This window comes from Chenopodium album, chromosome 3 (assembly GCF_948465745.1).
Source record: "Chenopodium album chromosome 3, dcCheAlbu1.1, whole genome shotgun sequence".
In the NCBI taxonomy this organism is placed as follows: domain Eukaryota; kingdom Viridiplantae; phylum Streptophyta; class Magnoliopsida; order Caryophyllales; family Amaranthaceae; genus Chenopodium; species Chenopodium album.
Genome location: NC_137836.1, coordinates 9,183,312 through 9,207,842, shown reverse-complemented (window position 1 = coordinate 9,207,842; position 24,531 = coordinate 9,183,312). Strand labels below are relative to the sequence as shown.

Genomic DNA, 24,531 nt, shown 5'->3' with positions numbered 1-24,531 from the left:
ATGGCAGCGCTTTTCTTCGGTAGCACTTTTTACTTTATGCCAAAACTTATTCAACAACTTTAGGCAACATTTTAAAAGTTAAAGAAACAATTTTCGCTAATTTAAAGCAGCACTTGTTGGCTTGAAACTAGTTGATGTTTAAAATTAATTAAGGCAACACTTTATTTTGTTTATAGCAATGCTTCCAATTGAAACTAAGGCGACACTTTTAAACCTGTTAATGGCAACGCTTTTAATTGGCATTTAAGCAATAGATTATATAATGCATGCATATAATAAGTAAATTGCTTAAATAGCATATGATCGATAAACTTTTGCTTAGTATAAGTTCTCCATAAAAATTTATATGTAGTTAATTCAAATCAATTCTAAACGATAAGCTAAATATTTATTACAAACAACAAAAACGTTCAATCTAAATATTTCTTACATTAATCTAATAAAAAATTCCAAAACCAAATTCAAAAACCAATCTAATGTTTTTGCTCAAATTCCAATAGATCTTTAGATGTTTGATGGAGCACTTGATACTTGGATATGAATAGCCTCCTGCAAAACAATAACAATAATAATAAGACTCTTATATTAAATTTTAAAAAAATAAATCTCCAATGAATTATTTATGGAAAATTATTATCAAAACACTAGAAATTACTTTTGTAGTGAGCAAATAATGAAAATAAAAAATATTTCATCTTAAAAAGGCAAGATGGAGGTACTGTAGCAACATCACAAGAGTATAAGGAAGTAACATCAAAGGATCATAAATTTGTATAATCATAGATACTACATTATCAAAACACTAAAACAATTTGGCTTAGCTAGAATCATAAATTTTGATGCCTAGTTTCGAGAAGAGGAAAGAAATTGAGTTTTCAATCGTATAATCATCAAAAACAATAATGCCAGTAAGCACATATTTTATAACACAAAGCTCAAGTTTCTAGATTATCCATTATACCATATAAAGTAGTACTTGAACAATACTGAACAAATATGTAAACCATTGGCATGCATGTATATATTAGCTTTTTAACACCCTGCAAATTCCAACGCCTTTTTTAGCATATGCAAACACATAAAAATTATCGAATTTAAACCACCAAAGTATGATCTTTGGTCTAACATCCAACTCGGCAACCAAAGGCATTCTAAGATAACATGTAAGTGGAATAACATACCTGTTCATAATCTTAAATAATATAGTTTATGGATCATTTGTAGTCGTTGAAACGATAGCTTTTGCAATAATTTATGGAGTTAAGCTAGGATCTTTTTGGCGTAGTTGTGCAAGTGCCGATATTACTGCATCAATAGTTATATTTCCTTGTTGATTTTCAATATCCATGCGTATCTCTTGCAGTTTTAAGGTCTCAGATTCAAGCTCCTTTGTTTTCCTCTCTATTTCAGCTTCTTGTGCAGCATGAACTTCTTTTTCCTTGGCAAATTCTTCAATTTCAGCATTTATATCCTTTTGAACATCAGCAGTTACAACACTTTTGATAGACTCCATGACCTCTTCTGATAGAATCAAAGAGGTACTAGGTCCTTTATCTTTTCGCTTCTTACGAGTGGCACCAAGTCCTTGTAATAATTATGTACCTCGACGTGCATTTCCCATAACTTCATCAAATGGGTCCTTAATAGATTCACCACTCTGATCATCTTGAGAAGCTTCCAATTCCCTCATTGCTTGCTATAACAATTATTAAAAATTATAGGTGACAAAGTATACGATTAATTTATTCATTAAATAAATTAATAGGAATAATAGAGTTTTTACTATCTTCTGTTGTGTATCATCATAAGGCCGATCATAAGTTCTTCCCTCTTTCGCCGTCGAGTCTCTTCAAACATTCTTCTTTTTGATGGTGCCACACCATCTTTCCGTAGCTAATAAATAAACAAAAATAAATATATAAACAACATAGAATCCATGAAATAAAAAAATAATCATAATAAATTTGGAATGTATTTCGCACCAACTGCTCATGTTTCATGGCAAAGGAAACGGGACCATTTGTATGTATGTTGTCTTGTTCACGCCGATTTTCAGAATTTTGCAAACTGGTTTTCTACATAAAATAAAAACGGATAAGCATAAAAAGTCAAGACAAATTTTGAGAGTTCCTAATTATTCAATTATACCTTTGCTATTGTTGTCCCCCAATAAGCTAAAAGTGTTTTGTAATGTGCTTCGGGCACTCTTTCAGGAGGATGCTTCAATCTCTCTTCATAGGTGTCATACATATATATAATAATGATCTCTTTTGAGGCGACATTTGAATCCTCTCCAAGATTGATCAAGAGTCTCCATTACCCAATCCTTAGCTTCAACAGGAAGGATGTACTTGCTCTAAAATAATGGTTAGGTTTATGTTTACAAAAATATTAAAACACATATAAAAGTAAAATTATGTTGTAGACTCAAAACATTACAAATGAGAGAAAAGAACACTTACATTCACAAATTCCCAAATTTTCTCCTTATTCGGAACTTTTTTCCAATTTGTGTATGTCAAGGGAGCCCAATTGTAATCATGAGCAATAGTTCCTAAGAATCTAGTTAGCTCTTTCCTTGCCTTTTCAGGCCCAATAGGTTGTCCTTTGTCATTACAATATATAGTTACGCGATCTTCCCACTTGCGAGCATGGACATCAAACAAATTTGTTGGACCTCGCCCTTTCTTCTTAGGAACTTTTATCCAAGTTAGAACGGAATAATTAATTCATAAGAAATCTCTAGATAAAAATAAAGATTACAATCACAACTTTATTAATGCAATTACATGACATATAAAAGTTCAAAAATAAACATGTGACAAGCATTCAACTCAATTTAAAGAATTACAATATGTTTTTGTATTTTATAATTCTATAGAACTATGAAGCCAAGCCTTATATATGCATCAGCAGGCCCTGCATCAAAAGTAGAAGGCCCTGCATCAACAATAGCTGCAGACCCTGCATCAACAACAACAAACCTTGCACTAGCAGTGTCCCTTGATCAACACAAGCATTCACATATTTCCTCGTGCAGCAGCAACACCTCCCAGAGCAAAAAACTCTCCTCAAATACCTCCCATACTCCCCCACAAGCCTAATAAAACTAACTTCAACCCGTACATAACTATGTTTGATTGTATAATGGTAATTAGCTAGCAGTTTGTTCATAATTTGTTCATTGTTTACAGCTAATTACTTAAATAATAAGAGAAGAAGCAGATTATAGAAAGTTCTCTAACCTTGGATTGCATAACTAAAAAGGTTACAAGACCATAAGATTTTTCATGATTTTTAGAGGGGTGGAGTATTGAATACAAACCTTGTGCAGAAATAGATTCTCCTCGGCTTTCTAGTGGGACAATGGTCGAAAGTGGACGCTTAGAATTTTGTCGAACTTGCTCCAATTGTTGTACATCTTGCTCTATTTGTTGTACTTCAGCTGGATCCATTTGATTTTGCGTAACAAGGAAATTGTCCATTGCCATAGATGGGCACAATGGCTGCTTCTTATTCTTCCTAGGTGGTTGCTCTCTAGTTCTTGCCTTCTAGCATCGGAACATCAAGGTAATTATTATCGAAGATTAACATGATCCCAAGAAGAAAATAAAAAATAAATAAGGAAAAAAGGAAAAAAGAAACCTTCTTAGGTATAGAGGTTGTTGCTTCAATTAAAACATCTCTCTCTCTAGACTTCTCAAACTCCTCAAGGTCACAGTTTTCTTTATCAGACACATAGTCTGGATCATCTACATTATAATTCACATTCTCCTTTCCTTTTGCAAAATTCTTACTTTTTCCAACAGTTGCTGAGCAATCTTGTCGAGCCCTAACTCTCTAAACTTCTGGGCATTTTTTTCTATTGTCATGGACCTAACTTTCTCATAAGGTGTTAAAATGGACTTTGAGGCACTTTCAGGCTTCTTACTTCCATTCTTCGTCATTCTGCAAACAAATATTATAAACAATTAGTGGGGAAAAATAGTATAGACATATCAGATAGCACTTACTACAAAAAAGTAAGACATATTTTTTTTCAAATATAACACATATAGACATACTTAAACTTAAAAATTTATAAGTACTATATCTTATACCTGACCAAAGCAAATATATTCAGGTTTTGGGAAAAAATTAGAAAAAAAATCTGATTCACTAAAAAGATGATAATTTTGAGGAAGTCCAAATATGATAACTACTTACTACTAACAAAAGCTAAATCAAAAGGTTCAATCAACAAGTCTAATAACATAAGACAGATAATAATATGATAAAATCACTTCTTTTTTTTTTTTTTAAATAAATACAATTGCTCAAGATTCATTAATAATCCTATGGGTCATGAGCTGGAAAATCATCAGTCGCATCCATCCAATCCCAATCTGTATCATCATAGACAATGCCATCTTCAAGGTCATTAACATCTCCAGACTCTGATAAATCATCTATGTTCACATCACGCACTTCAACATCAGCTCCTACATGAATATGATTAGCGTCAAAAGAAGGCATGTTATTAGAACTAGAATCAATAGGCTCCTCCCAATATGTTTCTTCACTTAGTGCTTCCTCAAAGTCAAAAAGATCTCTTGGAACCCTTTTCATGACGTATTGAATATCTTTTTCTAATGGGTCTTGGGAATAGTATACTTGATGAACCTGAGAAGCCAATACAAATGGATCATCTTTGGAACATTTCTTCTTTAAATTGACATATGTAAGCCCAAATTCATCAATATCACTAAGAAACCAATCACACTTAAATAACACAACGCTGAATTGAGACCAAAAGTCCAACTCAAAAATTTCTTCTATTACACCATAGTAGGTAACATCTCCGTCGACGGGATTTCGATCCCTTGAACTGGCAAAACTTGAAGTTAAAGCTATCAAAGTCACTCCACTATTTTGAGTCTTTAATCGTGAATCACGTTCTCTAGTGTAAAACCTATAACCATTGATAAAATACCCAGTGTAGCTCCTGGCCTTAGGATTAGGACCCTTAGCCAACCAAAAAAGTTCCCCATTAACCTGCTCCCTTTGTACTTTTTCAAAAAACCAATCAATAAAATCTTTGCTATAACTTTGTGCACTATCCCATCTACGCTTTCGACCTTGGCTATTCACCCAAATCTGATGTTCTCTAAATTATAAAAGGAAAAAAAAATCATTATTTTTATCAGATTAAATTCTTAAAAAATCTTAAATGAAAATAAATTAAGAAAAAAACTCTTACTTGATGTATGTTTCAACTGTTGTATTGTCACAATTGAAGACAATATATCTATGAGCTTGCTTCAGATTTTGGAAATATAAAGTAAATCCTTTTCCTTTTCTCTTCCTTTTCCCTCCAATAGGATGTCCTACTTTAGGAAACAAAGATAATTCATCCGCATGCTGATTGAAGGAAAAATTCCTAGCACATCTTCTATCTAGTCTTGTGTTTACACCTTCACGCAAATATTGAGAAATAAATGTCAAACACTCTTCCATCATATACCCTTCTGCTATACTTGCTTCAGGATTACTCCTATTTCGAAGATAGGACTTCAGCTTACCTAAATACCTCTCAACAAAGTACATCCATCGATATTGCACAGGTCCACCAAATTTGATTTCCTCTACTAAATGAACAGGTAGATGGATCATAACATCAAAGAATGTAGGAGGGAATATCATTTCAAACTGACAAAGTATATCGACAACTTCAGATGCTAACCTATCTAATTCTTCAAGATCAACAATTTTACTACATATACCATGAAAATAGTTCCCCAATCTAGTCAAAGGTACTGCAACATTTTTTGGCAATGTCTTCCTCACAACAACTTGAAGCAAGGGATGCAATACGACATGTGCATCATGAGTTTTGTAGCCAGAAAAATTCCTTTCTTTAACATGCACACACCTCCCGATATTTGATGCATACCCATAAGGTAACTTTGTTTCCTTAAGAACTTTGAGAAACAAATCCTTCTTTGTATTACTCATAGAATAAGGTGCTGGTGGAAATAGCATGTGGTTGCCATCTTCAGATGGATAAGGTTGGAGATGTGGTTTTATGCCAAGATCCAACAAATCCAAACGTGCCTTATTGTGGTCTTTAGTCTTTCCTGGAATATCTAACAAAGTGCTAACAATATTATCGAAGACATTTTTCTCGATATGTATGACATCTAAATTATGACGATATTTAATATTAGACCAATAAGACAGTTGAAGAAAGCATGATTTCTTTTTCCATGGACCTTTACCAACTCCACCTTTACTGTTCTTCCCAAAATCATTTTCAAAGTTTTCTAATTCATTCATCAAATCATTACCATATAACGGAGAAGGTGCACACCTATCCTCTACTTCTCCATTAAATGAATTTGTATCTTTGCGCCAAGGATGATCCATATCAAGATGCCTTTGAATATCCATGTAACAATTCTTTCTGCTGTGATGCAAGTATTTAGGTTTCACATCATGGTTACAATTAGGGAAATCATAATTTCCTTTAGTAGGCCATCCAGATAACATGGCATAAGCCGGAAAATCATTTATTGTCCCCATTAATGCAGCATGCAATTGAAATGATTGTTTTTTAGATGCATCATATTTCTCAACCCCATATTCCCATAATTCCTTCAATTCATCAATTAGTGGTTGCAAAAAAACATCTATGTCATTTCCAGGAGACTTAGGGCCAGGAATTAACAAAGACAACATAAAATATTCCGGTTTCGTAGAAAGCCAGGGTGGAAGGTTGTAATTAATCAACACAACAGGCCATGTGCTGTGAGCAACACTCATAGTTCGAAATGGATTGAATCCATCACTAGCAAGAGCTAAACGTACATTTCGTGCTTCATTTTTAAAGGCAGGATATGATGAATCAAAGTCCTTCCAAGATTGGGCATTTGCTGGATGTCTAATTTTGTCATCTTTTATTCGGCCTTTATCATGCCAAACCATTTGTTCAGCTGTTTTAGAACACATGAATAGTCTTTGCAGTCTAGGTTTCAAGGGAAAATGCCTTACAACTTTGGCTGGAACATTGTTTGACTTCCACCTAGATGTACCACACTTAGGACAAACATCGGCTCCTTCAAATTCCTTTCTATAAAGAATACAATCATTGGGACAAGCATGAATTTTTATATAATCAAGACCTAAATTCTTCACTATATTCCTAGATTCATTAAATGATTTAGGAAGTTCGACCATTGGAAATGCCTCTCTTAATAGCTCTAAAAGATCACCAAAGGCTACATTGCTTAAGCCATTAAGGCACTTAAAGAGAAACAAACGAATTATGAAAGACAATTTCGAGAAAGTTTTACAACCTGGATATAACTCTTTCTTTTCTTCTTCCACTAAATGAAAAAACTTTCTAGCCTCCTCATTTGGCTCACTTTCAACCTCGTGATCTCTATTTAGACCTTCACCGACATCTCTAAAAGTATCATGTAGTAAGCCATCAATATCATCATGTGTACTTTGATTATTTACTTCATGCACATTTTGCCTATCATTATTTGTAAAAGAATATCCCTCCCTTTGCAAGACCCACTCCTTGAATCCCTTCACAAACCCATTAACAATCAAAAGATCATAGACGTCATCTCTAGAATGGCAAAAACGCCTCGAACACGTTTTACAGGGGCAAAATATTTGATCTCCAATGGCGTCCTTGGCAAAAGAATCATCAAGAAAAAAATTCAACGCAACTTTAAAGTCCTCCGAACTTCTAGGATAGTTCATCCAATTATGATCCATAACTTAATTTATGTCAATTCCTAAATTACACAAGAAAATAAATTTAGAGATCTATCTATACTATGAAATGAAATAATAGATTTGTTAGATATTAACTGGAAAAATATATAGTACAATAGTTGAAAATAGAAATCTCAAGCAAATACATATAAAGATCATCTATGATATCTAAATACGTACACATATTAGTTATAAACCAAAATCTAGTTCATATAAGTCATATGTAACATCTTAATTAAGGTCAAAAGTCATATATAACAAGAGAATAACTAGTTTTACACACTAACTAGAAAGAAAATTACAAAGCCTAAATAAAACATCAAATAAGAAACTACTAACTATGAAATAAAAGTTAGGTAGACATGATTCCATTAACTCATGATAATTCCCCACTAACTAGAACTACGCTACTGGCCACATAATTAAATTGGAGCATCTTTGATATTTGGGTTTTAAATAATGTTATGAAATTTGCTCTTATGGGTTTCGGATATTTAGTACTTAAAATTTGTCTTACTATCCTTTATTTATTAATTACCCCACAAAGCTGATGATGTACTAGCTTTCTTGACTCTAGCCTTATTGAGTTGGATGATTATAGGACTTACTAAACAATCAATTAAACTTAGATGTTATCTGAATTATTGAAAGCCAATTTATTTGTATGTATACAAATAATAAAACATAAGAACACAAATATTACTCAAGTATACAAACTGCTATACATAATTGAAATAGAAAGTCTTTAGGTTCACATACGATTAATCTCATTAAAACAAAAGATTGACAAAGTAAAATTATCCTCGTACATTTTCAATTTTTGCTAGATATATGCTTGTAGTTACATACAAAAAACATTTGACCATAGTAGCAACTAGGATAGCATAACAGGGTATTATTATTCATCATAGGAAGACAAAAATCCTCACCAACCATTAATTTTATATATCAATGGGTATCAATCCTAGCCTTGCCTATCACTGTAATTTTAACCCTTCATATTCTAATTCAATTACCTTTTAAATTATTTACTCTCATCATCAAAAGTACATATTATAAAAGGATTTAGATTTTGTGATGACTTAAACCCTATAATAATTCTGCTAATAAACAATCTAACAGAAGCTTTTAGATCAATTAACTCTCCTACTCGCTGCGAGTATCTGAAAATATAATTAACCATCTAGCCCATAAATAATTTAGCTAATAAACCATATAATAATTCAATAGCTTTTGTGATTTAATTAAGCCATCTAACAAAACACACAAACACAATACGAAAATATCAAATGAATTCCTTGATAATACTAAATCACGCATGCAATTTTAATAGAAAGTGATAAACCACCTAACAAATCAATGTATACAAATTATTTATAATTATATCAAATCATTCAAATTCCCCAATTTTTATATCAATAAAACCCTATTTTCCCTTATCAACACTAATATACCCTGTTTACTACCTTAGAATTGTGATAATAGTATCGAATAGAAAAACTAAATACACCGAATTACTACTAACCTCGTATGTCGATCTTGAAAATAGCATAAATAATCCGCTAAACTGTGAATAATCAGCCCCCTTTTGCCCAATCTTTGAAAAATCAACTAAATTCACCAATTAATTGTAGTTTGAGAAGTGAAAGTGAGGAGAGAGAAACGAATCTAGGTTTAATTTGGGGATTTTATTTATTTATTTTTTGACGAGAATTTGGGGATTTTATAGAACACTAAGAAAAGATGAAAAGAGAGTGGGAAAGCAAAATATTGAACCTCCTACCGAAATTTTACCAAATGCGACCCGCCTACAGATTTTTTTCAACACCCATTCTTTTTTTTTTTTTTTTAATAGGATAGTAACTGTTGCCACATAGTATCTTTGAATTAGTCATTGAAAAGTGTCGCCATATTTTTTGTATAGCAACAATTTTTAATAGACTAAGAGTAATCACATTAATAAATTAAAAAGTGTTGCAATATGTCTAGTTATAGCAACACTAACCAAACTGTTGCAAAAATTGACGTTGCTATAGCCCTATTTTGTTGTAGTGTTAATAAGGCAACACCTCAAGATAAGGCTAAAGCCATGATTTTTCTTCGCCATCACCTCCATGAAGGGCTCAAAAATGAATATTTAACTGTGAAAGACCCACAAATCCTTTGGAGTAATCTAAAGGAAAGGTATGACCACCAAAAAACAGTGATACTCCCTAGAGCTCGTTATGAATGGTTGAATTTGAGATTGCAAGATTTTAAATCTGTTAGTGAATATAACTCAGCTATGTTTAAAATAACTTCTCAATTGAAATTATGTGGAGAAAATATTACTGATGCAGATCGAAATGTTTGAAAAGACATACTCCACTTTCCATGCTAATAATATTGTCCTGCAGACACAATATAGAGAAAAAGGTTTTAAAAAATATTCTGAATTAATATCTTGTCTTCTTGTGGCTGAGCAAAATAACGAGCTGTTAATGAAAAATCATGAATCACGTCCTACTGGCTCTACTCCATTCCCTGAAGCGAACGTGACAACCCATAACAGGAAAGAAACTAAAAACAGAGACCATTTCAGCAGTAGTGGTCGAGGTAGAGGTCGTGGTCGTGGCCAATGGCGCGGCCGGGGTCGTGGACCTGGATATGGTAGAGGTCGTGGAGGTCATTTCACAAACTCACATTCCCACCAGAAGTGGGAACGTAGGGATGAAAAAGAGAAAAGTGATAACAATATATATTACCGTTGTGGAGGAAAAGGTCATTGGTCTCGGGTTTGTAGAACTCCAAAGCATCTTATTGAACTTTACCAAGAATCATTGAAGAAAGGAAAGAAAGTTGAGGCAAACCTTGTTCTTGAAGATGGTGAAGGTGATTTTGATTTTGGCAATGCCAATCAATTTGATGTTGGTGATTTCCTTACTTCCCCGGAAGGGGATAATTTTGATTTTGGCAGTACAACTCATTTAGAAGTTGCCGATTTTTTCACTGCCCCAGAAGGGAATAATTAAAATTATACTGTTTTATGTCAGTTTTAAGTATTAGACTTATGTTTGCTTATTCTAGTGATTTATTTAAGTTTATTTCTTTCGTTGTAATAAGGATTTTTTATTTATAAATTTATGAACTATTTGAGTGTTTTTATTGATTTATTTGTTTTATCATCTTTATTTTTATGCTTAATATTTTGACATGTATTTTATTTCATGAAGAACATGGATATTACTCAAGTTCAATGTGCTATGAATGGTGAAGAATTATGTCTTGCTGACAGTGCAACTACACATACAATACTTAAAAATAAAAAATATTTCTCTTATTTGATGATGAAAAGAACTAATGTGAGTACCATATCGGGTAGTACAAATATCATTAAGAGCTCCGGAAGAGCCACTATAAAGTTGCCTTGGGGAACTGAAATTAAAATAATTGATGCTTTATACTCCCCATTGTCTCAAAGAATTTTATTAAGTTTTAAGGATATTCGCAACAATGGTTATCATATTGAGACAATCAATAAAGAAAATAACGAATTCCTTCAAATCACAAATATAACTCAAGGCTCAGAACATGTTTTGGAGAAACTACCTACATTCTCTAGTGGTTTGTACTACACAAAAATCAATGCTATTGAAGCTCATGCTATAGCAAACCAGAAGTTTACTGATGATTTTGTTGTTTGGCATGATCGGTTAGGCCATCCCGGTTCAATAATGATGCGAAAAATAATTACGAATTCATGTGGACATTCTTTGAAGAGCCAGCAGATTCTTCATAATAATTTTTCATATGCTGCTTGCTCGGAAGGCAAGTTGATTATTCGCCCATCACCAGCTAAAATTAATTTTGAATCAATTAGTTTTCTGGAACGTATACAAGGAGATATTTGTGGGCCCATACATCCCCCACGTGGACCATTTAGATATTTTATGGTTTTAATTGATGCATCAACTAGATGGTCACATGTGTCTTTGTTATCAACTCGTAACCTGGCGTTTGCGAGATTACTTGCCCAATTGATTAAGTTACGGGCACATTTTCCAGATAATCCCATTAAGACTATTCGGCTTGACAATGCTGGTGAATTTACATCTCAAGCTTTTAATGATTATTGCATGTCCATTGGGATAAATGTTCAACATCCTGTAGCACATGTTCATACACAAAACGGTCTAGCAGAGTCATTAATAAAACGTATTCAGTTAATTGCTAGACCATTGCTTATGAAATCCAATCTCCCAATTTCTGCTTGGAGACATGCTATATTACATGCAACAACACTAATTCGCATTAGGCTAACAAGTTATCACAAGTTCTCCCCATTACAATTGGTTTATGGTCAGGAACCAAATATTTCCCATCTAAGAATTTTTGGATGTGCGGTTTATGTTCCAATAGCTCCACCACAACGCACTAAGATGGGTCCTCAAAGGAGGTTGGGGATATATGTTGGGTTTGAATCCCCGTCAATAATTAAATATCTTGAGCCTACAACAGGGGATTTATTTACGGCTCGTTTTGCAGATTGTCATTTTAACGAGTCACTTTTCCCAACATTAGGGGGAGAAAAGAGAGAGCTGGAAAATGAAATTAAATGGAATGAATTATCATTATCCTATCTTGATCCTCGAACTAAACAATGTGAACTGGAAGTTCAAAAGATAATTCATTTACAAAGTTTAGCGAATTAATTGCCAGACTCGTTTGCTGACCCAAAAAGAGTGACCAAATCAGATATTCCAGCTGTTAATGCTCCATTTAAAATAGATGTCCCGGAAGGACAAAATAAAATTGCTAATGAGTCTAAACCACGCCAGAAACGTGGAAGACCAATAGGTTCCAAAGATAAGAATCCTCGGAAAAGAAAAGGAGCATTGATTGATGATGGTCAAATTGAAGAAACAATTTCCGAAGGATCTCCAGAAGAGACTTTAGACATGATATAAGAAGAAATTCAGGTACCTGATAATGAAGAAATTTCAATAAATTATATCATGTCTGGAATTACATGGAACCGAAATCAAATCGACGTCGATGATGTTTTTGCATGCAATGTAGCATTAGATGTTATAGATAATAATGAGGATCATGAACCAAAATCCATTGAAGAATGTAGACAAAGAAATGATTGGCCAAAATGGAAAGAAGCAATTGAAGCAGAATTAAAATCTCTTGGAAAAAGAGAAGTATTCGGACCTGTAGTTTGTACACCTGAAGGTGTAAAGCCAGTGGGATATAAATGGGTCTTTGTGCGAAAGAGAAATGAAAAGGGTGAAGTTGTAAGATATAAGGCACGCTTAGTTGCAAAAGGATTCTCACAAAGACCTGGTATTGGTTATGAGGAGACATATTCTCCTGTGGTGGATGCAACTAATTTTAGATTTTTGATTAGTCTGGCAATAAGAGAAGGACTTGACTTACGTTTGATGGATGTAGTCACATCTTATTTATATGACCCACTAGATAATGACATTTACATGAAGCTCCCAGAAGGATTCAAGCTGTCGGAAGCAGCAAAATCTAGTTCTCGAGAACATTTCTGTATTAAATTGAACAAATCTCTTTATGGATTGAAACAATCTGGGCGTATGTGGTATAACCGTCTAAGTGAGTATTTGTTGAAAGAAGGTTATAAGAATGATCCTATCAGCCCATGTATTTTTTATAAAGAAATTTGGATCAGGATTTGTTATAATTGCAGTGTATGTTGATGATTTGAATATCATTGGAACTCCTGAAGAGATTTCAGTGACTGTCAATTATTTAAAGAAAGAGTTCGAAATGAAAGATCTAGGAAAGACAAAATTCTTCTTGGGGTTACAAATAGAGCACCTAGAGAATAGAATCCTTGTGCATCAATCAACATACATAGAAAAGGTTCTTAAAAGATTTTTTTTGGATACAGCACATCCATTGAGCAGCCCTATGGTTGTAAGATCACTTGAAGTAGAGAAAGATCCATTCCGACCTCGGGAAAATGATGAAGAAATTCTTGGTCCTGAAGTACCGTATCTTAGTGCAATTGGAGCACTAATGTACCTTGCAAGTCATACACGACCTGATATATCATTTTCAGTTAATTTATTAGCAAGGTTTAGTTCATGTCCAACCCGAAGGCATTGGAATGGGATTAAACATTTACTTCGTTACCTTCAAGGTACGAAGGATATGGGTTTATTTTTCCCAAAGTTGTCCAAAGAAATTTTGATTGGTTTTGCAGATGCAGGTTATTTATCTGATCCTCATGATGGTCGGTCACAAATTGGATATGTGTTCACATATGGTGGTACTGCCATTTCTTGGCGTTCCATGAAACAAACCATTGCAGCTACTTCTTCCAATCATTCTGAGATTTTAGTAATTCACGAGGCTAGTCGTGAATGTGTATGGTTAAGGTCGGTAGTTCAACATATAAAAGAAGTTTGTGGTTTATCATCTGGGAAAGAGGCACCAACAACTTTATATGAGGATAACGCTGCCTGTATTGCTCAACTTAAGGAAGGATACATCAAAGGCGACAGAACAAAGCACACCTTACCCAAATTTTTCTTCTCTCATGATCTTCAGAAGAATGGAGATATAAATGTATTGCAGATTCGTTCAAGTGAGAATTTAGCAGACTTATTTACTAAGGCTCTTCCGATAGCAACATTCAAAAAGTTAGCTTACGGCATTGGATTGCGTCGTCTTAAAGATCTCAAGTGATGTAGTCATGAGGGGGAGTTAATGCGCGCTGCACTCTTTTTTCCTTAACCATGGTTTTTCCCACTGGGTTTTCCTGGTAAGGTTTTTAACGAGGCAGCATATTATGCGCATTATAGTGTATTATTTTGTACAGGTTTTGTAGTAAATGTTAGTTATTGTTTTATTCAATATATAGTCATCCAAGGGGGAGTGTTATGATAATATCTAAATATGGATGACTATTATCCCATGTACAATCTAGAATATTCTAGAGTTGGGTATTTGGTCTTATCCATTGATGGAACCGTAGGTAATGTACATTATATATATCCCGTACTAGATGGAATATGAAATACAACGTAACAATCTTCCCTTATCTCTCTTTATTTTCTCTTCCATATTTAACAATTTAAACAAAAAAAAAAAAAAAGAGAGAGAGATGGATGATTTTGGTAATTTCCTCTCTCCTCTTTTTTATAGTCATTTTATTCCCAATTATGTTATATAAATTAAATAATAAAATAAAATAAAAAGTGTACTCCGTATCATTTTTTACCATATACTACTGAGTTAAAGCTTAATTCACTATATACCGCCAAAAACTTTCTAATACATCAAATACCACTCAGTTAATGTGCATTAACAACACAAAATGTCTTTTCTGGTAACTGCCTTTAGTTTTCCGTTTGGGGTAATTTACCATTATGCCCTTATACATCCAACTGGTGTCATTGATAGGGTTGACTCCCCCAAACATCACATTTCCACTTTGAAAAAATTGACCCTTATTTCCCCTTTCCATTGAAGCGTCTCTCTGTTCTTCTCCATTAATGTTGAACCCCAAAATCAATCAAAAAGCTTCAAACTTTCTTCTATCTTAGGTGTACATTGCTACTAGGACAGTAAATTGGGGTTTCGATTGAACAAAGAAGCAGCTTGGTGAGGTTTGAGAAAAAGAAAGGTGTACGTGACTGAATTACACTCCTAATTCGCACCTGGGCTCGATTAAGCTTACGCAAGGTAATATTGTCCTTATCAATTTGTTTTCGAGCTTTAACTTTGTTTTTTTTTTTTTTTTTTTTTTTGTTTTTTTTTGTTTTTTGTGAAATTGAGTTAGGGTTAGGGTTTATTCGACAATGATTATGTTAGTTTGGTTGTTATGCTATTAAGTTCGAATTTGAATTATTTAGGTTAAGTTTGATGTGTTGTATGCGAATTGTTTGGAGTGTGATGTTAAATGTTGATGTTTATTATTCATTCTTAGGATGAGTGCACTGTGGCTGTTAGTTTGTTCGCTAGGTGGTACTTTTGATGTTAGGGTGGATGAATAAGACCAATTTGATGGAGTTATTTGAGTATATGTTTGAGGATTTAGTGAAGCAGTTTTCCTCGTCCCTAAATACTTCACCTTGTTTGTGAGTAAACTTAGAACTAATCGTAAGTTAGAGTTAGTTGATGATGGGGCAATGTTGAAAATGTGGGAGTGGAATGAATAGAAGGATGAAATAGAATTGTTCATAGAAGAGACAAGACAATCATCTATTGTGTTCCAGTTTGCAGAAGTTAGTTAGACAAGAACTTTGAAGAACAAGGCTGAACAAATTAGGCAGAAGGAGGAAGAGAATAGGTGTAATACCCCGTATTTTTATACGTATTTTTATTTAAAATATGTATTTAATAAAGGTATTTAAATAATTTTAATATTTTAATTATGGTATTTTAATTATTTATCCTATGTAAGTTTGGAAATATTTTTTATTAAAGGAAAGTTTGTTTAATTATTTATTTTATAAAAGTTGGGGTTTTATTTTAGGAAAGTATGATTTTAACAAGTTTTATTAGGGAAGGGATTAGGAAAAACTAAAAGAGGAAAGTTTAGGGTAAAAGGGTGGAAGAGAAGGGGTATAAATATCCCTCTTATGAGGCAAATCAACTTTGCCCAAAGTGGAGAAAACCCAAGGTAACTTCTCTCCCTTTTCTCTTTATTTTTTCTTTTCTTTTTTTTCCTCTTTTCCCTTCCCCTTTTTGCACGGTCGGACCACCACCTCACCACCGCCCACCATTGCGCACGACCAGCAGTCGCGGCGGCATAGGCAGGGGTGGCAGCAGCCCAGCCGTGCCGTGGTGGCCGTTGCTACCACTTGCGGTTCTCGAAAAAAATTTAATCTTTCTTGTTTAAAACTTATCTATGCTTAAATCTATTTGTTAATTATGAGTTTTGGGATTTAATTTTGATGTTTGATTATAATAATTATGTTGATTAATTTTCAGATTTTGTTTTTAATTAAAAAAACCCCAATTTTTTAAACCTTAGGTTCTTGATTTATGAATTATTGAAAGAATATGATGTATTATGGGTTAGATCTTTGATTAAAGTGTTTTAAGACTAATTTACAGCAAGTTTTAATTAAAATAAAGTGCTGGAATTTTGTAGCGCACTTAATCTTATGTTTCTTGAAGAAATTTCAATTACCCATTAATTGGGACTTAAGTATGGTGTTTTAAATATAATTTCAGCTTATTTTAATTAAATTATGGGGGGTTTTATAATAGTATATATTGCCGGAAATTTGTTTAGAGTGGATTTTAATACTCTATTATGATTTTAATGTGTAGGAGACTTTGAAGTAAGCAATTTCTATTAGTCGTGGCGATTTTAAGTAGGGGTGTCAAACAGATTAGGTCGGGTTCGTGTTCGGGTCAGCTAATTTCGAATCAGTTGACCCCTAACCCGAACCTGATCCATTTAAGTTTTCGGGTTGAAAAACTCAACCTGAACTTGATATTTTCGGGTTCCGGTTAACCTGAAAATGACCTGATTTGACCCAAAATCTTTTTTGGGTATAAATCAGGCTGCTATATTCGGGTTGGGTCAACCCGAAAAACCTGACTTTGTTCATTCAATAGCATTTTAAATTTTTTTAGAAAAACAAAATTCAATCTTAAACAAAATAGTCTAATAAATTTACATAAAGGGTTACAAACCAAATCTAATTAACGAATAACAAATTGAATTTCAAAAGCTACACTGATTTTTAATTAAGTACAATCTTTAATTCTCTTTGTTTTGCCCATCCTTCATGGTGTAATTTATCTTCTCTTCTTTGAGGTGGATTTGATTGGCCGCTACTTGCTGCAATTAAAAAATAACACAACAATTAATTAAAACCAAAACATAAATAATTTGTTCACAAACATGCAGATCATTAAAAGTCAAACAAGTAAACATCGCAAATAAAAACTATTAAAAACATGTAAAATCGTGTATTTAACATGTATAAAACAATTAACTGAAATTAGCATGATTAATTCGCATAAAACATTTACAACAAAAATTAACAACAAAAATCAGCAAAAACAAGACAACAATAGTATAACAACAATATAACATAACTTAACAACAAAAATTAGCATGAAAAATACCTTGGATAGACAAAGGAGAGGCTAGGAAGAGGCTTAGTGGCGTGTACAATATCAGGAGGCATAGAATGATGTAAAAATATTCAAGGATAGAAGAGGATTTTAGTGTTTGAACAACAATAAAGAGGATTTTAGGGGTTAAAGAGAGAGGAAGTTTAAGAGAGAGAAAGAAGGCAGGTGACAGCTGAGAGAAAATGAAAGAGAATAGGAGTTTTTAGGGTTTTTGACTTTATAAGAGGGCTTTATTCGAATTTGGGCTGGGCTGAAAGTTGTTTTTTATTTATTTATTTATTTATTATAATAACTTAAATGTTTTTGGGCTATGTGGGTCATTTTCGGGTTGGGATTTTCAACCTTAACCTAACCCATTTAAATTTCGTGTCGGGTTCGTGTCAACCCATTTAAGTTTTCGGGTCGAAATCCTCAACCCTAACCCGCTATTTTCAGGTCGGGTTCGGGTCGTGTTTTCGGGTTGGGTCAGCTTTTGCCAACCCTAATTTTAAGATCGTACTCAAGGTACGTTCGCATACTTAGCATATTTTGGTGATGTAGTATCATGTTAGGCTTGATTTCAATCAATTACAAGTAGTATCATGCTAAGGTTTATGTATGGAATTGTGAATTATTGGTGTTGGTGATTGAATTGTGAAGCATGAATTATTTGTGATGGTTTATGGATTGGAAAATTATATTTTTGGCATGATTATATGGACTATACTTTTATTTATGGCATGATAGAATGCATGTTTAGTTAAACTATATGTTTAATTTGGCTTGGAATATTAAAAATGAATTTTATTATGGTTCATATAATTTTTATTGATGTTTTAAGCATGAGGAAGGAGCTATATGAGTGTCTATGTACACAAGGAAAGAATTGTATGTTGGTGCCTTTGTGCACTTAAGGTGTTTTTAACACCGAGGGATAGGATTTTTGGCGTTTTTGCGTTTAAGGTGTCTTTGACACTGAGGTAGAATTAAAAAGGGTTCAACATTAAATATTATGTGGTCACTAAATATTCAAGAATTAAATTGGTATGTTTGTTGATTGAATAATTGGTGTTGATTGAATTATTATGCTTTGAGAGTCGTCACCAAGTATAATAATATGTAAATAACGTAAAATGAAAGAGATTATGCACCAAAACTATTGGAACGTATATACCTTGAGTATGAACATATGGGGGGAGTTATGTGACTTTATATTTGATCATAGCTTCTAATGGAGTACATGATGCTGTACATTCCTTTTTATTTATTATTATGCACTGGAATTCCGCCACCTATGTGTGGTTTGTCGCTTGCACGGTTAGCTCCGTGTCAGTTAACCTCAATTTATTGGGGGGGGGGGGTAGAGTTGGAAACCCGTTCGATGCGTAATCAACGCTAAATAAATTATTTAGTGTCTAGATAATGAGTCTTGTTGAATGTTGGGTGTGTTTGTTCACAGGTGCATTGAGGTAAGTGTGTGTTGATAGGTGAAAACATGTTAGTTGTTTAATTACGCTTATGTACTCAGCTTTGCTGATTGTGTATGTTTGTGTGTTTTGGCCATGTTTTTATCTTGACCCTATGATGACCCATTTTTAATGGAGAGTAGTGGAAGCAAGTAGAGATAAGCTTTTCTGGTAGTGAAGCATATTCATGACGGGGCATGAGTGAAGAGCGAATCATGCTAGTTTCTATTAGATTGCGACGTGCTTTATGCATTGACTATTTGTGGTGTTATTTTATATGTGGACTAACGCAAAGTTTTGGATTTGGTTTGGTTTTGAATAAGGGCCTTTGATGGTTCCAAGTTGTAGTTTGATTTTATTTGACTTCGTTTGTTTTGGTTTTAAACTTTACTTTCGTTGGTTGACTTTTAAGTGGACTTGTTTTGACTGGTTTTGATTTTAAGTCTTCCGCTGTGTATCTTTGATAGTTGCCTTAGCCGTTTTTACGGTGGCGGTAATGTCTTAGATATTCCTATTTCGTATTTTAAAAGGGTAAAATAGGTATTTTAAGGAAAGGAATTTCTAGGGTGTTACAATAGGGGAAATGCAAAGGCAGTAAAAGCTAAGGAGGAGCATAAGGCCCAACAACCATTTACTGTGGTTGTAGAAGTCCCTATTGTGAATGCAGATGATGATGGGGTTGAATATTTTAGGATATTTAACACAGCAGCAACTGATGTGTTATTTCCAGGGGATTCTCAACCTCCACCCTCACGAAAAGAAACATCTCAACCCACAAATGAAAAAAGTAAACCACCATCACAACCAAAGAAACTCCAAGAAGAAAAAAAAGTAACTCCAAAGAAGACAAAAACCCAACCTACACAGTCTACTCAACCAAGAGAACCCACAACTCCACCACCAAATTTTTCAATTCCCAAGAGCATCCTTCTCCACCACCAACACCAACACACCATGCTTCCCCAAACAACCCACATATGCAGAGATCACTAACCTAACCAAGACAGCCTACACCTCCCCCCCAACCACCCCCACCACCACCGCCACAACCAACATCAGTTGCACCAAGGCAACCAACCCAAACTAAGGGTTCTGCTAGTTCTGCTGGAAAGCCTAAACAACAAACTAGAGTTAAACCAAAAGAGTGGAGGGTGCCTAGAAGCACATCAAATAAGTATGGTGTTGAGGTTAGGAAAAATAAAGGAGGAGAGAGACAAGTGAATACTAGGAGCAAAAAACCTATGCCTTTTGAGGAAAGTGATGGTGAGTCTAATGCATGGCCTTCTGATGATGATGAAGATGATGATTATGAAGTTTCTGAAGTTGAGGATGATTTGGATATGAACTTGAATATTGATGATGACTACATTGTGGAAGAGGAAGATCCAGCTGATAATATCCATGAGAAGACATTTGAAGATTACCTAGATTGGTCCCATGTTTTAGACAAGCTGTACAGAAATGGCAAAGTGTGGTTTAACTTACCATTTGGGTCAATTCAACTTGAACCATGGTTAATTTTTGAAACCAAAACACAATATCTTGAGGGTATTCAGAGATTATTGCATATAAGAATGCTTTACAGTGTCAGTTGACTATACTGACAATCAATGATACACAGCAAGGTGTCTGATCAATGATTGCAATAGGAGGATTCATGCAGCAGTTCTTATTGATAAAGTCAGCAGGGTTATAAAGAAGCTAGAAGGTGAACATACAACTTGAGGGAGGCTAGAAAAGAATCGTATGGTCTCTTCAGCATGGTTTTGTAGACACTTGATACAAGACTTGGAGGCAAACCCAGAGACTCCAATTGAATCATTACAAAGAATGTGCATGGAAAGGTATAGATTAAGTTTGTGATATGTCTATTTTATATAGTATTTTACCCCCGTCCCTTGGTCATAATTAGTAGTATTTTTGGCTCTTTAGGGCCATTTGTATTACTAATTGGTGTTTTCTAGTGTTTTCGTAGATTTGGTTGACTTTTGTAGGGATTTGCACTTTTGGAGCATTTTTCCGAGATATTATGGAGCAACTACAAGCATTGGAGAAGCATGACCAGTTTCTATAGCCCAGGGCCGGTTAGAGCCATCGAACCAGTGATTAAGGGCTCGGTATATGTGATACCGGGGCATTTGGACCAAGTATTCAAGACCCGAAGAGGAAATCCAGATTGGCCCGAAGAATTGAAGACCAATCGAAATCCAAATAGCGGCCCAAGAGTACCGCCCGACCAAAGAGGCAGGCGCCCGGAGGCGCGCCCGGCCGGGCGAGGAAAGCAAAGGCTGGCACCCGATCTCGCGCCTGGCCGGGCGCGAGATTAATACTTGAGAGGAAAAAGGCGCGCCCGATCGGGCGGTGCCTCGCCCGATCGAGCGCGTGTTATTATTAGGGGTTAATTATTCGACGTTTAAGTTTGTTTTAGTTTAGGTTTCTTGCTTAGTATAAATACTTTTCCGTTAAGCAAGTTTAGGAGCTTCTTTTACTCTCTCTTAATTATTTCTTTGATTTTCTCTCTCTACTTAGCTTTTAGATTAGTTTCTCCCTCATATAATTTGTTTTCAACTCTATTCTTAATTCCAGATTTATTTGGTAACGATTTCTCTCCTCTTAATCTTAGTTGTTTATTTTATTCCTTTGATCATGTCTTGTTTTATTGCTTTGATTAGTTTAGACTTAATTATGTGTGAGTAGTTTTATTTCTAGGGTTTGTGGGGATCCATAAATAATATGAAGGGGTAATTTATTGTTGTTAATTATCAATGCTAGATTAATTTCCTATTGATTGATTTAATGCTCTGTGACTAGATTTGCGCAGATCTTTTATGCATGAGTTTAATAACATTGATTCGAAATTCGACAGATGAGAATTGATGTTTAGGTCTAGTTTCAATAGGCAGGTTAATTTATAAATGGTTGAGTCGAGATTCGAAAGATGAGATTTAATAACGGTAAATTAATTGTGTGATTGTAATACGTAGCGAAAGCCCTTTATGATCTGATTAATGTATGCATTGATGATTGATTATTATGTTTTACCCTGGAATATTATTTATTGGTGAACCTATGCCCTAGATCCTTTTTATATATTGTTTTCTCCTTATCCTTAATCTTCGTAGTTTAGTTTCCTTCGATCATTATATTGTAGTTACTTTATAATCTAGATTATATTAATTAATTAGGAATAAAAAGACTCGTTTCCCTGTGGATTTGACACTACTTCCCTATCTATTTTAGTTAGTGGTTTTAGGAATTACTTTTGATTAGGTGATACGACTTTAGCCTGTCAAAATTTGGCGCCGTTGCCGGGGAAACGGTTTTATTTTTATTTCTGATTATTTTTGTAGTCTAGGTTATTTATTTTTGTCTCAGAGAACGTTAGTTCTTTGAGGCAAGTCTCATATTTGCTTTTAGTTTTTTTTTTGTTTATGCCCAGGTGTTCCAGATCAGGTTGCATCCCATTTGATCCTGAGATCGAACGATCCTTCCATAGTCAGAAGAACCTTTACAAGCAAATTCTGGCGAAATCTGGGAATAATATTAATCACCGAGATCCTCCAACTGGTTCTAGCGATTCAGAGGTATCATCAGATCCAGAACCAGAGATGACGACTCAAAAGAAGCTTAGTGATTACTCATAACCAAAGCTTACAGATTTTCCACACCTTACCCCCACTCCGGCTCTTGACGGGGTATAGTTCGAAATTAAACCCCAATTCATAACGATGATAGAAAGGAAGCAATTTAGTGGAGCTAAGGGTGAAGACCCAAATCTCCATATTGCAGACTAATTTCAGTACTGTAATACCATCAGGCAAGCTGGGGTCACACAAGACCAAATCAGGGAGATTCTCTTTCCTTTCTCTTTAATTGGAAAAGCTAAATTGTGGTTTAATGGTTTAAATAGAACTGCACTTGGTATAACTAATTGGGAAACTCTTGTTTTGAATTTTTATAACAAGTATTATCCTGCAAAGAGAACAACCCTACTACGGAGTGCAATTCAGAACTTTGCCCAAGAAGCCGATGAAACTTTATATGAGGCTTGGGAGAGGTTCAAGGACCTACAAAGAGAATGCCCCCACCATAATTTAGCACAATGGTAGTTAATCAAAGCCTTTTATAATGGCATTGGAAATTCATCTAGAATAATCTTAGATTCTGCAGCTAGTGGGAGATTTATGAATCTTAATTCTGATGATGGAGGTCAGGTTATTGAAGATATGGTGATACACAATTCCCAATATGGGAATCCTAGAGGCCTTGCTAACAAGGGGAAGCATAGTGTTGACTCTGTATCCTTTTTGCAAGCTCAATTAACCTCTATCTGCCAAAAATTAGATAATCTTAGCACTGCTAATATAGCTAATGTTTCTGCAATTAATAATAATGATAATGAGGCTTTATGTGAAAATTGTGGAATTTTAGGTCATTGGGAACAAGATTGCAGGAGTTCCGTGGAGCAAGTTAATGCCTTTCAAGCTTATAGGCAGAATAACCCATACTCTAACACCTACAATGCTGGGTACCGGAATCATCCGTACCTCTCCTACCGGAGTACTAATGTTCAAAATCCACCACCACAAGAACCACAGGCGCCACAACAACAACAGTAGAAATATTACCACCCCAATGCTGGCCAGAAGAACCAACCACAACAACCCTCCTCATCTTCCGACCCTGCCTTGGTCGAAATTAGAGCGATGCTGGTTAATATGTAGAAGCACATGGAGAGTAGAGATGCACAAATTGATTCAATTCTAGCACACAATAAAATTGTAGATAATCAAATTGCGCAACTTTCCGCTACTCTACAAGCCCGCCAACAGGGAGCTCTGCCAGCACAACCGACCAGGCCTACGGATCAAGCCTATGCAATTACTCTACGAAGTGGTTCAAACTATGAAGGGCCCCCTATGCCCAGAGATGATGAACCTGTTTTAATAAATAATGCTAATCTTAATTCCGTTAAACCAGAAAATGTAGCTAGTAGCCCCGCAGGGCTAAAGCATATTACTAATATATCTAATTCTACATTGCAGGATACGACTCCAGGGAAGGTGGCCACTCCAGATAAGAGAAATAATGCTCCAAATCCGGTTATCAAACTTCCATTCCCTAATCGTCACTTGAAAATAAACTTGGATAAGCAGTTTGGTAAGTTTCTGGAGACGGTAAAAGATTTAAAGGTAACAGTTCC

The 24,531-nt window shown here is 34.5% G+C and overlaps 2 protein-coding genes and 1 non-coding gene across 3 annotated transcripts; all 3 read right to left on the bottom strand.

Moving 5' to 3' along the window:
* Positions 1-318: 318 nt before the first annotated feature.
* LOC145611349 (uncharacterized) lies at positions 319-3,819 on the bottom strand. Its single transcript, XM_081666668.1, has 5 exons — positions 3,646-3,819; positions 3,326-3,551; positions 2,149-2,698; positions 1,182-2,075; positions 319-549 (listed from the first exon to the last, which is right to left on the bottom strand). Exons 2-3 carry the CDS (start codon positions 3,489-3,491, stop codon positions 2,436-2,438), a joined length of 429 nt encoding a protein of 142 aa, XP_081522794.1. The 5' UTR covers positions 3,492-3,551; positions 3,646-3,819; the 3' UTR covers positions 319-549; positions 1,182-2,075; positions 2,149-2,435.
* Positions 3,820-4,335: 516 nt separating this feature from the next.
* Positions 4,336-7,767, bottom strand: LOC145624809 (uncharacterized). Its single transcript, XM_081677897.1, has 2 exons — positions 5,240-7,767; positions 4,336-5,146 (listed from the first exon to the last, which is right to left on the bottom strand). The coding sequence occupies exons 1-2, from the start codon at positions 7,765-7,767 to the stop codon at positions 4,336-4,338; spliced, it is 3,339 nt and encodes a 1,112-aa protein (XP_081534023.1).
* A 15,550-nt stretch (positions 7,768-23,317) lies between these two features.
* Positions 23,318-23,424, bottom strand: LOC145626016 (small nucleolar RNA R71). Its single transcript, XR_014110901.1, has one exon. It is a non-coding gene; the product is annotated as a small nucleolar RNA R71 (small nucleolar RNA).
* Between the last annotated feature and the right edge of the window lie 1,107 nt (positions 23,425-24,531).